Genomic DNA, 15,203 nt, shown 5'->3' with positions numbered 1-15,203 from the left:
GCAAAACATCTCCCATGCAGACATTCTGGGTCACCTGGAGGAGAAGTCTTTGCAGGACTGACCCCTCTCATTTGGCCACTGGGTTCTATGCCTTCATCTCCATTTTTACTATGGCTATCAGACAGATTGAACACTTCTCTTGAACATAACTTCGTCTCTCTCCCTTCCTCTGTTTTGGTCAAGATAATATCCTTGACCAAGGTCTTCCATGAGATCAATATTCTTCGTTGCTAAGTGTGCATAACACACCATGCTGGAAAATGACCAAAGATCACACCTTGCAGGGCAGCCTACAGCTGCTACCTCTTTGCCCTTGACAGTGTTTGCTCAATAAGTTAAATGGCATTATGTAGCTACAATCATCTCCATCCATGTCAGTTTTAGTCATCCTTGTTCTTCCCACTTCACTCTCTCCCCTTTTCACTGCTAAACACCCAGACTAGCAACTGTCCTGAACTGTATCAGGACTTTGGGGCTAAATTTTAGCAAAACTGTTCACTGATTGCAAATAGTTGTAATAAAATAGAACTTTCTTCCCTCCTCTCCTCATCTTATACTATTTTCATGTTATTCTCTAGGGCTTGTTCATGTGGTTACCAAGTATGTGGTAACTATGAAGATATCCTTGGAAAAAAATAGGTATATGAAATAGGGCTATGCAAAGCATTTCAATGATGTGCTTCTCAATGTGCAGGCACATAAATGAAGCACCTTTTTTCAAATCATTAAGCTTCCACGTCTTTTGTAAGGCTTGCTTTGAAAGCTGTTACTAGCTGTCTCCACATGATTGTGCCTGTATAGCCAGTTTGCTTTGATTTCTTCCCAGCATCTTGATCAGATGCTTCACACAGCTCTAGTAGTAGCATTCCACAGATTGTGTCAAGCCAATTACCAGTGTTCACAGACTACATTTTGCTTTTAAAATATACACAGCTTGTTTCTCTCTCAGAACTGAGTCTGGAAAGAGATGGAGAAAAAAAGGGAAATTCTTTTAAATAGGGTTTATTTTTCCAAGGTAATGGTATATTGCACATTCAAAATAATTTGTTTCCATAATCAAGCATGGAAGAGACAGGGTTGCACTGAAAAATCTGGGTGAGAAACTGAAAAACACCCCAATTTCTAACTGAGGATGATCTGTGGTTGACCTACATTTTAACAAACTCTCGACACTGAAGAAGGATAACTATGTTAGTTTTACAAATTTTATGAAAAGGCATATGCTTTCATGAGCATACATAGAGCAACATGTATGCAGATATTCTGATTACACCAGGGGAAGTGTGTACACACATACCGTCCACTTACTTCATTACAGAAGAAAATGCAGAAGGCACCTATGACCACTGATGGTAAAGGGGTTGGAAAGAATTCCAGAAACCATGCTCTGGTTTATGCCAATCCTGAAACTGAAAGGCACAAACAAGAATTATGGAGATTTCTATGATATTTTTTAATGATAGGACTAGGGATAAGGTTCAGTCTCTTGGAAACTGCTATAAGAATTTCCAGTCCCCATTTATTGGAGGAATATCTGAATCATTTGACTCTGTGTTTTTAGTCTGGACTGAGCCCCCATTCTCTTTTCTGTCTTGATTGTTTATATCTAACATTCCTTCTGTTACTTTCCCAGCCTCCTCACAATTTCCTGTTTAAATGGGATGAATTACTAGGTAGCATGGCAATCTCACAACTGGCACATACAATTGTTGCATAAAGAGAGTCTAGATCTCCATTTGGCAATCTTTATACTGGTTTATATAATTAATGCACATCTTATGTTTATGCTTTAATTCTTGAACAATTTTTAGTGACCCTTAACCTAACCTCCCCTCCCCTCCTCTCCTATCTTCAAGTTAAACTTGACTCCTGGAGACTGGATGTCTATACAGTTTTCTTGGCAACATTTATCAACCGTGGCTCGGCGTTGCCTTCTTCCTATGGATGCGAAAGAGTAACTGTCCCAAGAACTTATCGTCTCCAGATTTCTAGACCGCTACACCAAACTGGCTGCCTTGACACTGACTAGGTCTAAAAATATACATAGATTCTCAGCTTCAAGATATTAGCAAGTCTATAACCACTGACAAAACCTTAGTATATGCAGCTATTCAAATTGAGCATTTGACTGATTGAACATCAAGGGGTGGGGTAGGGTGGAGTGGGGTGGGGCACTTCACATAGGGATGTTTATCACATAGCTCATATTGGGATCATGTTTCCATTTAATTAAATATAATAACATCTTTCTGTCCTTAAATCTTAATATGCCTGATGCTCTTTATCATATTTAAATAACATGGCAAGCTAAAGGCAGAACTGAAAACTTCCCAAATTCTTATCCTTAGCATGCTAGGGTAGGCAAGGAAGGGGCCAACAAAACCTGGTGTCTGGACACAATAGATGAAAATGTGTTATATCTCCTGATAGCTGGGGTTGCATACTATGCTGTGTTTCAACTGTGTCAAAATTGGAACATTTTTAGGGGATCCTGGGATTAAAGGGATAGCAAGTTTGTATTGAAGTTCCCCAGCCATTCTCCAATTTAGCAGCCATTACTATTAAAATTGTTTTTTTTTTTTTAAATATAGCTAGATTAAAATTTCCTCCTTGGGACTCTCTACTTCAATATCTTCTATAGCAAGCAATCTCAAAAGCTGTGGATTGTTGTGAATGCCAACGGGCTTTCCAGATTGCAGGATATGGGCAGACCTCCCCAAAATACATTTTCACAAGGGATATTCTCTGCCATGTACTCAAGAGCTAACCCAGCAACTTCCTCTAGCTGGAGGATACAAACATTTTTGTCCTCTTAGAACCAAATCAGAAATTACTGGACCAAGGCTGAGATAAGAGGGGATTTACATGATCTCCCAAAGCATCAGATTAAAGTTTGGAATTTTCAGGAAAAGGGGAAGTTCAAAGAAACCGAAGCAGAGGAAAAGATTCTTCAGACACTAATTTGGAAGGGATAGGTAACAAATCTAAAACAAATTTGCATTAGAATTTTGATGATTATTTCCCTGTGTTGTATAAGTATCTTGTCTTTTATTTCTCTGTGGAAGCTTAGTAACAATGTATATTTCAGTCTTTTATACGTATCTCAGATTGTGCATGAGGAAATATTTATACAAGACACATCTTGTGAATGAAAAGCATCAATGTTATGTACTTATACGCTCTCTTGGAGGGCCATGTACCCTTCAAAGATGATTTGGAAGAAACTCTTCAGACATCTCATGAGCACATCATCCCTCTGCTGTTTGTTAAAGGAGTTCAACCTTTTTCAGGCTTCTGTGCCCAGATGCTGCTGCCTTAAGGAATGTACAGTACTTATTAAAGTTAAGGAGTCTCTTTTGAACCATGGACCCGACTCCCTTGATCCTTATTTCCTGGGTCAGTAGGGAAAAGCTATGAAAACTGACAAAATAATTGTGCTGAACTATACATTATGTAAATGTTATGGCTGGGACATAGATGACACAACACAGCAATATCCCCATGGCATCTATAACATGTGTTTGGTGTCAGAGCTTGTGATCTGGAATAAAGCTAGTAGCTGAGCTGAGAGGCAGGCAGGAAACACCTCAGTTGGAAAAAACAAGTCGCTCAGCCATGCAGAATCAGCCAGATGGAATTCTCTTGGCTCTTATTTAATCTGATCATGACTGAATTTGTAGCTGTACTGGTGCTCTTTGACCACCTATAGTGATGGTGCTCAAATGCTGCAGATAGCAGCAAGCAGCTTGCTCCTTAGCAAAACAACCACAAAGGCACAAAAAAGCCTTTCAGCCTTTCAGCCAAACGACTTCAAAATTCCTTCCCTTTACAGTCCAAGGGATGGTCCAAGATTGAATGCACAGAGCCCAAATGCAAACTCTCCTTCACAAAAAATCTGCCCCCATTTTGGTTCAGCTAATTTTCAGCTTTCAGATTAAAAACTCTGATTTCTCATAACAAATGATACCCAGGGAGTCTTAGCTTTACATCTCTGTTCAACCCTTTCTCTCACGTACTTTCTATCTTTTATTGGTGTAGCCCTTCATACAATTTGTTTTGTTCATATCCGGTTTTGAATATTCCACCTATTCTTCATATTTTCATTCTGTACATTTTAGAACTACAAGAAAACGTAAATACACCGGCTACATTATGTGATATTCTAATTCTAATGTAATGTAATATTCTCCATTCTCAATTGGCCAAATCATGTTGAATTTCAAGATAGAAATTGAAGCAAACAGAAAAAAAGGAAAATTACTGGGCAGTCCTAACTCTGCGGATGGCATCAGACAGATGGGGAATGAGCTTGTCTGCTACAGTGCCCCTCTAAGCTCAAGAAAGGCTTGAGAGGCAGATTTACCAGTGTTCCTAAACGCTCCTCTAGTCCTAGGTTTTAAAATAGGACATTTCAAGGGCAGGAAAGGAGTGGGTCAGGGACAACATTGACTCCACTGGATCCAGGATTGTATCCCTCAGTTGTGCTATTTGGGGAAACGTGATTAATCTCATTTCCATTTACAGGGATGGGAGGGGTTTTGAAAGAAGAAAATCCTTGGTTGGTTGTGGAATGATAAGTATCTGACATTGGCCACTTCTTCCCAGTTAGCTCTGTAAATGTGCTTTGTCAAATAATTTATATAATAAAACTACAAAGAGTACATGCCTATTCTCAAACAACATTTCTTTATTAACTTGTATGCTGGTCCAGATGGATTACATATTAGAGTTAAAATACTAGCATAAAAATAATAAGAAACCAAACAGCAATAATAAATACAATCTGTTGGGGGGATAGCATATTTTATATAAAGTATGCAGTCAACTCTATTGCCAAGCTTTAATTCCATTCTCATGCTGCCTCCTTTGCAGCTTTACTTCAATTATCTTGATGCAAATGAATTGCTTTAAGACTAGTGCATAACATCTTCTGCATAACATCTATTTAGTATTTTATTATAGAAGACTGTTTAATTTTAAAAATTAGTTTTATCACAACAATGTAGCTTGTTCTTTTATTAAAGTACTCCCTCCATCTATACTAATACTTCTGAGATAAGAGAAGACATCTGACTTTGAAATCCACTTTGCAAATTAAAATAACCATATTATGTGCAAATATGCTACCTTATTCCTGACAGTTCTCTGGGATTTCTACTTTGTCTAAACTTATGTTAAATACAGAAAACATAATGCCTGTTGTGTTTTCATTGTTGACAACCAGTAAAAAGCAAGACAAGAAGGTACTGCAAGAATAAAGAATAAAGCTATAGCTTTATAGTTTCCTTACAGATCAGACTCTTGTTCAACTGTTATGTCAATGAAAAAGATAAAAAAACAAGAGCATATTTCAACTGACCTGTTTTTCATTTTCATCCTCCAGCTTCAGCCTGTCCTCTATGCAGTTCCTGGCCTGAAGGAAGGCCTTCCTCTGCGCCCTCTCTGTCAATATCCTCACAAAGACCCCATACAAATTTACACTGACAAAAAGGATAGCATTGGCCACAAGCTGTAAAGGGAGAAGAAGGGGACAAAAAAGATACATTATAATACAGACACTAGTACACATCACTATGACACTGTACTTCTATCTAAAATCCTGCTGACTTTCCTTGCCTTATTTTGATGTAGAAAGTCTATAAACCTTGCTTGCTATTCTCAACATCATCTGTTCAGCCACTGTGTTTTCCAACTGGCAGTAGTCACAGGGTTTTTCCCGGTCTGGCACCCCAAATCCTTTTAACTGCAAATGCTAGCTATTGAATCTGGGATTATCTGCATGCAAAGCATATGCTTTATCACTAAACTACAGGCCCTCTCCTTTGAGGTGATAGAGAGAGAGCCACAACAGAAAAAAAATGGAAGTCTAGGTCACCACCAGAATTCAGAAGATGCTTGGAGCAATGACTCTGGAAAAGACTGTATGATGTAAATCATTATTTACATTCAATGGAAGATGTTATCATTTATTAAAGTCATGAATGGAAATATGCTCTACTCTAGATACAGATACTGGTGTGAGATAGGACTCCCTAAGAAAGATGGGTATTTGCCGTAATGTAATGAGCTGAGCCAAATAATGGGGGGAGAAACACAGGAAATATAGCAGGAAAAACAAAAACAAAAAACTGTACTACTGAGGTAGATAGATGTTTAGACAACACAGCATTAAATACTATGGAGTGGATATAGTTTGCTATATTTATGTTTGTTTTCACAATATTGTATGAGATTTATGAGCCTAGAGACACCTCCCTTAGTGAACATTAGGCTCCCTAATCCATCTGATATTTATCATTGTTATGTTCTTTTAATTAAAAAAGGATGGATGCTGGCTTGCTGAAATGGGAGGCGCCAGCCTCCAAAGCCTCCTTAGCAAATAAGAACAGTGTGCGGCTGAACACTGATTTTTATTTGGAAGAATGCCAAGATAAAGGGCCACAGTTAAGTTGAGGATGATATGGGGCTAGGGTGGGCTTGATGGGAACAAAGGAGTGGTAGGGAGCTAAAATGGGGAAATGGGAGCATTTTACCTGTGTATTGTGTTTTTTTCTTTTGTTTGTATGTGTGTGTGTGTGCATGTGCGCATGCACTGGCTATTTGTTTTGGTGTATTATTTGCCTGGCTCACATGTTTGAGATGTTTGCATATTCCCTGAGATCTCTCTATTGAGTATGTACGACTGTACTATATGCATTTTGTCTACATGTGTTTTCTTGAGCATTATCAGATTGCCTTTTGTGAAACAGGCTTTGTAAGTACTCATCTACATTTTGGCATTTGCAGCCCACACTACAGATACACAATTCCCTGAATCCATGAACCTTGCTAATGCAAAATAGAGTACATTTTAAGCAAGCTCACTATTTGTAGTGTAAAAGAAATTTGTAAAATTTACAAATTTACATTTGTAAATTCAATTGCCTAAGAGGCAGTTCTTACTTAACAGCCAAGCAACCAGATCACAATTTTGGTACTGATATTTGGTATGAAGCTGAAGATTCAAGCAACATCCGCTGTAAAGCTTCCACTGATCAGCACATGGATGTTGGATATCAGAATTACAGGACTCTGAATTCCTAACCATACAGGTTTTTAATTATCTAATGGTCTCACATGTTCCACAGGATAGGACAAGAACCAATAGATGGAGATTATTCAGAAAAACTCTGGAAGTGGCTTTTCTGTTAGAAACAAACCATCTTATATGATTTTTCTTCCCCCCAACCACCACAAGACCTTGCATTAAGTATTATCATTTATGAATCTTCAATTATCAAATATACCAAGATTTTCTTATGTGAGTTATCTTAAAGGGCTCTTGTTATTCATAATATGAATGAATGAATATGTAAAATCATCGTATTTGTATTCTTGGATAACAATGAAAATGGTCACCTCCCTAAGTCCCGAAAGTTATACAGCATACATAATCTACACGGTCTATAATTAAAGGATAGGACAAGTTGATCAAAATCATTCCTGGCATTCTCATCTATCAGTTTAATATTATTAATTCTTACAATGCTTCCTGAATTACAACATTATTGACCTACAAACTGATAAGCAAAAACCAGGAAAGACAAAATAAGCATGCATATGCGTTCGCTTATAAATTACAGCAAATATTTCCTTAAAAGATGCATCTCTTATAAACTGATATCAAAGGAATATTTTCCCACATAGCTTTCAAATCTGGTCAAAGAGCTTTATAAGCCTCTTTTTATTTCTTATCCAAAGTGGATTTCTATATAGGGAAAAGAGGGAAATTCATGTGTATGTATTTTTGTATTTCTTTGCAAATATGCTCAGCAGAGACTTTCCCTCTCTTCTGGTTTTAATCCAGTAAATGATTCTGTCCCTTCAAATGCATTACCTAAGTAGAACAACATAAGGAGTTGTTTGCCACTGCAACTATAGTTAGAACAAGGCAAATGATACAAAATGTTACTTTGAAGAATATAAATATGCTTCAGAATACGAAATTAAGCACTACCACAACTCTCCATTCTGCTGTCTAGCAGCAGCACAATCAGTGTAGGGATCAGTGTTCTTGGAGTTAATGGAAATGGCCATTCCCAACAAACCCACTTCAGGGCCTGGATGACTCTCACTTCAGGGGGACAGAACAAGATTTCCAAGTTATGGGGGAAAGCCATGTGGAAAGCAGTATTTATGGATAGTTTAATGTAACTCATAAGAGTTATAGTTGTTCTGGTGCTCTGCCCCTTGTCCAGGGGTTGCAGAAACAACAGGTATTCCTTTGCCAACTACAAGGAAAAGCTTCTGTGTAGGCAATGAGCCCTTAGTCTAATATCCCGTATGAATGACACATAGTTCATGCACAGTGAAAATGCAGTCCATCAAGCTTAACCTGTGGTCTTTATGAATTAAGTTTGTTTAATATTAGATTGATTCCCAAAATACCTTGCAACATTTAATGGTCAATGTGAAAAAAAAAAGAATATAATCTGCAATGTTGAGTGGAGTTAAAGGGATGAGCCCATGTAGTTGCTCAGCATGGATATAAAAGGAAATGCTCCAGAAGAAGGCTACTGTTGTTACTGCAGCTCTTATTGAGCAAGCAAAGAAAGGAGAGGCCACAGATATAATGGACAGAAATGCATCAGGAGCAAGCACACATATCAGGGAAGCAAATACAAAGGAACTCCTTCAGTGAAATTATCTATATTCAGCCATTAATGAAGAGATTCCTTGATACACAGAAAGGATCTTACATATGAGTATCTGAAGTCCATGGAGTCACTGTAATGAGAAGACAATTCCTCAGATGGTATCTATCAGGGATTTTTTGAACTGAATAAGCTGTGAGGGGAAGTGAGAAGTTCTCATAATTGACCTGAAAGTGAAGATGCTGTGGAAGGAGGATTTGAGTTATGTAGCTCTGTATGGGAGTGAGTAACAAGAGGCCAGTCATCTAAATTAGGAAACAGAATGATGAATTGGAGGAGGAAAGCAATGAGAAGTGTCATGCGTTCATGAAAAGGGCAAATGGGCAGGTGGAATCATCTACAATAAAACAAAGGAAAGAAAAATGGTAGAGTACTACAGAAATGAAAAATAACTACCCTGTAAATCTATTGGAAACCAGCCCCATTCTTTCTGCAGGAAAGGAAAAATGAAAGCAATAAATATCATCCTAAAGGGTACAAGTCTCAAAAAATAGTTGAGGCAGAAAAGGTGCAGCATTGGTCTGAGTTCACCATGTTTCTTAGCAATCATAAAATACCTAAAAGAAGAGGCAGGGCATTATCCCCTAGAGGAACTCTCTCAATACCTCTTTTTGAAAAGGGAGAGAAAAATCCTGAAGCAATAGCAAAGATGTTTTGGAATCTAGAGTAACACTGGGAATCAATCAAAACAACCCAAATATTGCAAGGGTCAGAATGGGGAAACATCAAGGTCAAAGATACTACTTAGATCCTGAAATTGATGTCTATGGCTGACACTCTGAAGAAGCCACGGGAATAGGGTAGTAGATTCTATTTACTTGTAAAGAATGCTGCCTTTGGTTGAAGCTATGAGGAAGACCATGGATAATATCAAGAAGTAACAAAATAAGGTTGTTGTAGATCCTTATTTACAGGCTTAACAAAGCTTTTGTGCCCTGTGCAGGGCATCAATAATTGTAATGCCGAATAATCTATCCTCATCAAAAGTAATGTTTTTTATTCTAACCTTAGTGTCCAATGAGAAACCAGTGGAGCAGAAAACAGGCACGATGACCCAAGGCAATGGAATATATTTAAAATGGACTAGAAATCCAATATCTGAAGTGGTTTGCTCCATTTCACCTTAGAGTGCTCAAGGAGTGTGGGTCCACCAACTCAAACCATAGGGAGCTGAGTGGTCCACCCTAAAAGAGCAGAATGACATGGAGATCAGAGAAAGGTGCCCATCAGAAATAGAGTGGGTATAAAGCAATCAGACCAGAGTACTCTCAAGTTTAACAAAGGGATCAGTTTCAAGCATCCCCATGGGTGAAAGATGACCCCAGGAAGTGAATCTCAGGGTAGATCAATTCCAAACTCTTTCAAAGAATGACTCCCAACCAAAGAGGAGAGAACTGGACAGCATAAATTGAGAAGTCCATCAGTGGTGTAACCATCAATAGAAAATTTGGAGAAAGCCACTCTGCAGGGTACTGAAGGCTTCCAGAATTGGAAACAGGGAAGTGATAGTAGCTTTATATCATTTTTACTTTTTCATTTTGCCCTGGATGCAATCAGGCAAATCTGACAACTTAGATGGCTTTAACTTTTGATGGATGGATTATTTGAAGTTGATAATAGCGCAGCAGAAATCTGAGATTTTTCTGCTGGTGAATGGGAGTTTGATCTTGAAGAAGTGAAGGAGGGACATGAAAATGTCTGAGGTGTAGCTAGAGGTTTAGGTAAGGGATTTACAATAGTTTCAGAGTTTGCCACCTTTAAAACTTTCTCCCCAAAAGTGGGAAGCATGGTTACAGTGATCTTGCTTTGTAAATTATTTACTAATTCATTTATCAAATGCTTGGCAAGTGTACAAGAGACTAATGTATACATTCTAGGACAGCCATATTAATCTACGGTACCTAAAAATTAGAAGGAGCATCTAAGGAAGTGAACGCTAGCTCAGAAAGGTTTATGTCTTTTAATAAAATGTGTTAGAAAAGATGCTACTAGATTCCTGATTTTAAGAGTCTACTATGTAGCCTTTGCCAAGGCAAAAAGGACAGGAGTGCAAACACAACTCTAGAGAGAAAAACAAATAATGCTACAAAGGTAGGTAAGAAATACAACAAGAGTTTTAAAAAATAACTCAAGAATCTTGATGAGAACAAAGAGCTCAAGCTTTGTGCTACTGTTCTGGCAGTCAAAAATAAGTCGAAAGGATTCAACAGAAGCCACACTTAGTAACTTGTGTATGTATGGGAAGTATGGGATGTGGTTCCCATCAAACATCTATCTCTCAGATTAGAAGGAACTCTACATATACATTTAATTCATATATGTGAATCATGGAGAACATAATAACAAATAATTATATTCTTTCCCATACTTCCTAGCAAGACATAAAGACACAGAGATTCAATGACTAACAAATTAATGCAGAAGTATTTTGTTCCTGATTGCATAATAGAAATTAAAAAAATATCATCTGGATTTAGATTAGACTTTATTCAACTACAAGCCTCATTTTGTATCTTGTAATACCTATTTTAATTATTTCAAGAATTATTTCCAAAATCAAAATCAAATCAAGACTTATTGGCAATTTTGTCCCTCTGTTCAATGCTCTGGCAAAGTTCCTTGTTTTATAAATATAAAACAGAAATAATTTTTAAAATAAAAATTCTTTTTAGACTTATAACATCAATAAGTATTTATTTGTTTTCAACTTAATTCAGCTTCAGAAAAGAAAGTGAGAAATTTATGATGAATGAAAAAGCTACTTTAGATATTTATATTGTGAAACCCAGATGATATATGGTAATAATGAAGGAATGAATTAATATTACATGGTACCAGCTTCTGCTTCTGAAACTATTTATTTTGTTTTTTCTCATTCAGATCATAACTTAAAGAGCAATACACATTTTGATTCAACTTAAGTGACATTTACAGAGCAGTTCACTGCTCTAAATATTTATGGTCTCTTGTACATATGAGTGTTAAAGTTGAGACATGCATGCTTCACAATTAAAGCAGATTCAGCTAAGTGGCCACTCTCTCCTGACCCCTTCTCTGTTTTTGAGGAAGTTGTTAAATCCTGCAGATTACTTTCTCTTGTCATTTATTTCCCTCTTGCAAACCTTCACTTTTATATAATTTTAGTGAAATATAAGATAATTTAAAAGGATATATAATAATCACACATAAGTTAATCATATGAACTGTTTATCCTAATTATATGAATGTTTACTCAGAAATGAGTTCCACTATTGTACATACTAGTGCAATGAACTAGAACTTTGGTCATTAAACAAAAAATTCCTGAGTAAATTAGTATAAATCTGTGCAAGTGCTAAAGAAGAAAAAGCACAGTTTTCAGAACCTACAAAAGTTGTGTCCCTGTTGGCTTTCAGCAGGATAATTCTTCATTGTTTTTGCCAAAATAAGCCATAAAATAGAAGCCCAAGGCTTCCAGTAGACTTAAGCCATTGTATTACTTTTAAAGAAAAAAAAAATCAGCATATCCTTTTTCTTATCACAGAGGAAAGATATACATTTTAAACCAATAGTTGGTAGGTGCATTTTTAAAAAAATGCTGATTAATGGACTACTTTAAGTCTGTTTTAAAAGTTTTAAAATAATTAAATTAAATTGGATTTTGTTATTAGACCATTTTAGTCTGGGCTGCCTGTTGATTTAATATTTTTAGCTGTTTTTTATGTCTTTTTTAGTTTTGCATGCCACCCAGAGTCCACTGGAGTTGGGTGGCCAATAAATGTAAATAAATAAATAAATAAATAAACATATTGATAAAGTGCTATGGTACTATTAGCCCACAATGCTACTTCCTCAGTTTTAAGATTAGTGGTAGAGTATGCTTCCTGAGTTGCAAATGTAACTAGAACATAAATCCTCAGTGAAATATTTGAACATCCCCTACCTTACCATTAGTTCTCTTGAAAACAGCCATGTTATCTATCATAATTCCTATCAGTGTTCTCATTATGTATATCTATAGGGACAGGGGGTATTGTCAAGATTTTGCCAGTGCAACAAGTCAAACATGCTGTTATCTTGCCATAATATAACACGTAAAAACTGTGTCTGTAGTCACAGTGAGTGACTACATTTTTTATTTGTCAGAAAAGCAGGAGATGTCATCCTATTCAATATTATCAGGTAGGCAGTAAGTGATCCAACAAATATCCAGGCCCTGAACCAGGTGACAATCAGCACCTTGAATTGTACCTGGAAGCCAACACAGCTCTCAAACTAGATGTACTGACATGTACAAGCCACTGCATTCTGGGCCTGTTGTAGTTTCCAAATGCCTTTCGAAGATAGCCCCATGTAGAGTACATTGCAATGATCCAACTGAAAGGTGATTAAGACTGTGAGTAAAACCTCCAGTTCCAGAGGGGCACCCAAGGTAGAGCTGTAAAAAGGCCCTCTTAGCCACAGCTGCCACCTGCTCATACAGCAGGAGCTGACTCTAGGGCAACACCCCAAGTTATGAGCCAGTTCTATGGTGGGTAGCATGACCCTGTCCAGAACTAAAGATGCTCTTTCTCCAGAGTCAGATGGCTTATGAACCAACAGCTACTCATTCTTGCTGAGATTAAGCCTTAACTTGTTTCTCCCATTGGAGCAGAAGTATGTACGGTAATGAAGACTGACATCCTGGAAATTTGTCTTAATTATTTTAAAACACCTTTTCTTAACAACTACATACATTAGAAGAAGTTGCACACAAAAGTGAAAATTGTAAAAACAAACTGATTCAGATTTTTTTCTGTAATTTTAAAAAATCCATTCAGAACTTTGCAGAATGCAGTACTGCCCTAATTATCTTACTAACAAAGGCAATAAAACAAGCTGGACTTCTACTGACCTGCATATCTCTATCAATTAGAACCACATTTCAAAAGAGACAGTTTTATTACAATTACATACATTCTAGTAACGTCTCATTAGATTATTGCAATTATACATCAGGCTGCCTTTAGAACACTTCAAAACTTCTTTTAAACCAAGATGGCATAGCAACATTCTAACTGGAAATATTTGATATGATCATATAATGCCAGTGTTCTATCACCTTCCCCCAGCTTCAGTTTATTTCTAGGCCCAATTCACAATGTTGCTATTAAACTTTAATTACTGTACTATTTATTCAGTTTAGGATTCTGAGCCCAAACAAGCAATTTCAGAATATAAAGCAATTTCAAAATAGTGTTAACAGTAATAATATAATGTAATAATGATTAAATTATGCAAAAATATGAACTGAAAAACTTTAAAAAAACTTTTCCTCAAAATAAATGAGGCTCAATTACAGTGCCATATGGAATGTTTTTCACACCCTGCGAGTGACATAGCAACCCTCTTCAACTGGATGTGTCTTTAAATTGTATTTTGTGAAGCACACAGTCTACCAGATGGTATACTGAGAGATATAGAAATTAATTAATTAATTAAGTTTACCTAAAAAAGAAAATACTACGTTCAGTGGAGTGTAGCTTAAATAGCTAACCTTGGTTTGCAAATAGCAACTTGCCCAGTTGGCTGTGGTGAGTGCAAGTCATTTTCAGACACCCTGGTAATCTACTGTATATATTTTTGGAAAGCAACTTAGCTACATTTTCTGATGGCTAACTGATGAGATCTGCAAGAAAAGCCTTTGATAACTAACAACATTCGAGGTTTTGTCATCAAGCCTGATCTAACTCTGAAGAATTCTGTTGCTTTTCATTAAAAGAAAGGAAATCAAGAAGGAATATGCATACATCATTGCCCTGACAACATACAGTATATTTTGTTAACAAAGAGCAGTGTTTCTCAACCTGGGCAACTTTAAGGCATGTGGACTTCAACTCCCAGAATTCCCCAGCCAGCCTTGCTGGCTGGGGAATTCTGGGAGTTGAAGTCCACATGCCTTAAAGTTGCCCAGGTTGAGAAACACTGACATAGAGCATTACTGTATCTGAACCAAGCTGATCTCTCACATTGATTTTGTTTTTCTTCCCACCACAGGTTTGTTTTAACTTGACAAACGTTCAACAATATCTTCATTCTCTCCATCCATTTCCTCTGCAAGGAAATCAGAAATGCCACATTCAGTCAAATATCCTCCAAAGATGAAAGTTTGTTTTGAAGAAAGTATCACCATAATTGATTTTCACTATCTATATACAGAGATTTTATAATGTGTATTATACGTCGAAAGAGCTATCTCCGAAGATAATGAGATTTTCCCTCTGTTGGGTCATTTAAGCTCTGGCATTTTCTGTCAGCTTTGCCACTTGAGAATTTCAGGAACTATTTTGTTTGCTCTGCAGTGATTTATAAACAGGAGAAATAAATGAAGGCACTTTAAAATCAGTTTAGCATTTCCTGCTTTACTATTACTTTTTGCCAGAATAGCACCTATTTTATCTTTCCTACACAGCTGAGCTCATGCTATTGCCATATACACATTCTTAAATGATGCACTTAATGGGATGTCACATTAAGGGCCCATTCCATTTC

General features: G+C 36.9%; 1 protein-coding gene across 1 annotated transcript in view; it reads right to left on the bottom strand.

Moving 5' to 3' along the window:
- Positions 1-15,203, bottom strand: part of ADCY1 (adenylate cyclase 1) — a 177,758-nt gene that overhangs the window by 125,230 nt on the left and 37,325 nt on the right. Inside the window, exon 2 of the mRNA XM_088150071.1 lies at positions 5,360-5,509. Within this exon, the coding sequence (XP_088006197.1) occupies positions 5,360-5,509 (150 nt within the window). The remainder of the gene's footprint in view (positions 1-5,359; positions 5,510-15,203) is intronic.

This window comes from Python bivittatus, unplaced genomic scaffold, assembly GCF_059951505.1.
Source record: "Python bivittatus isolate LINGU-HERP-01145 unplaced genomic scaffold, Pbiv_v1 ctg000610_np1212, whole genome shotgun sequence".
NCBI lineage: Eukaryota > Metazoa > Chordata > Lepidosauria > Squamata > Pythonidae > Python > Python bivittatus.
This window is presented reverse-complemented; position numbering and strand designations above follow the sequence as displayed.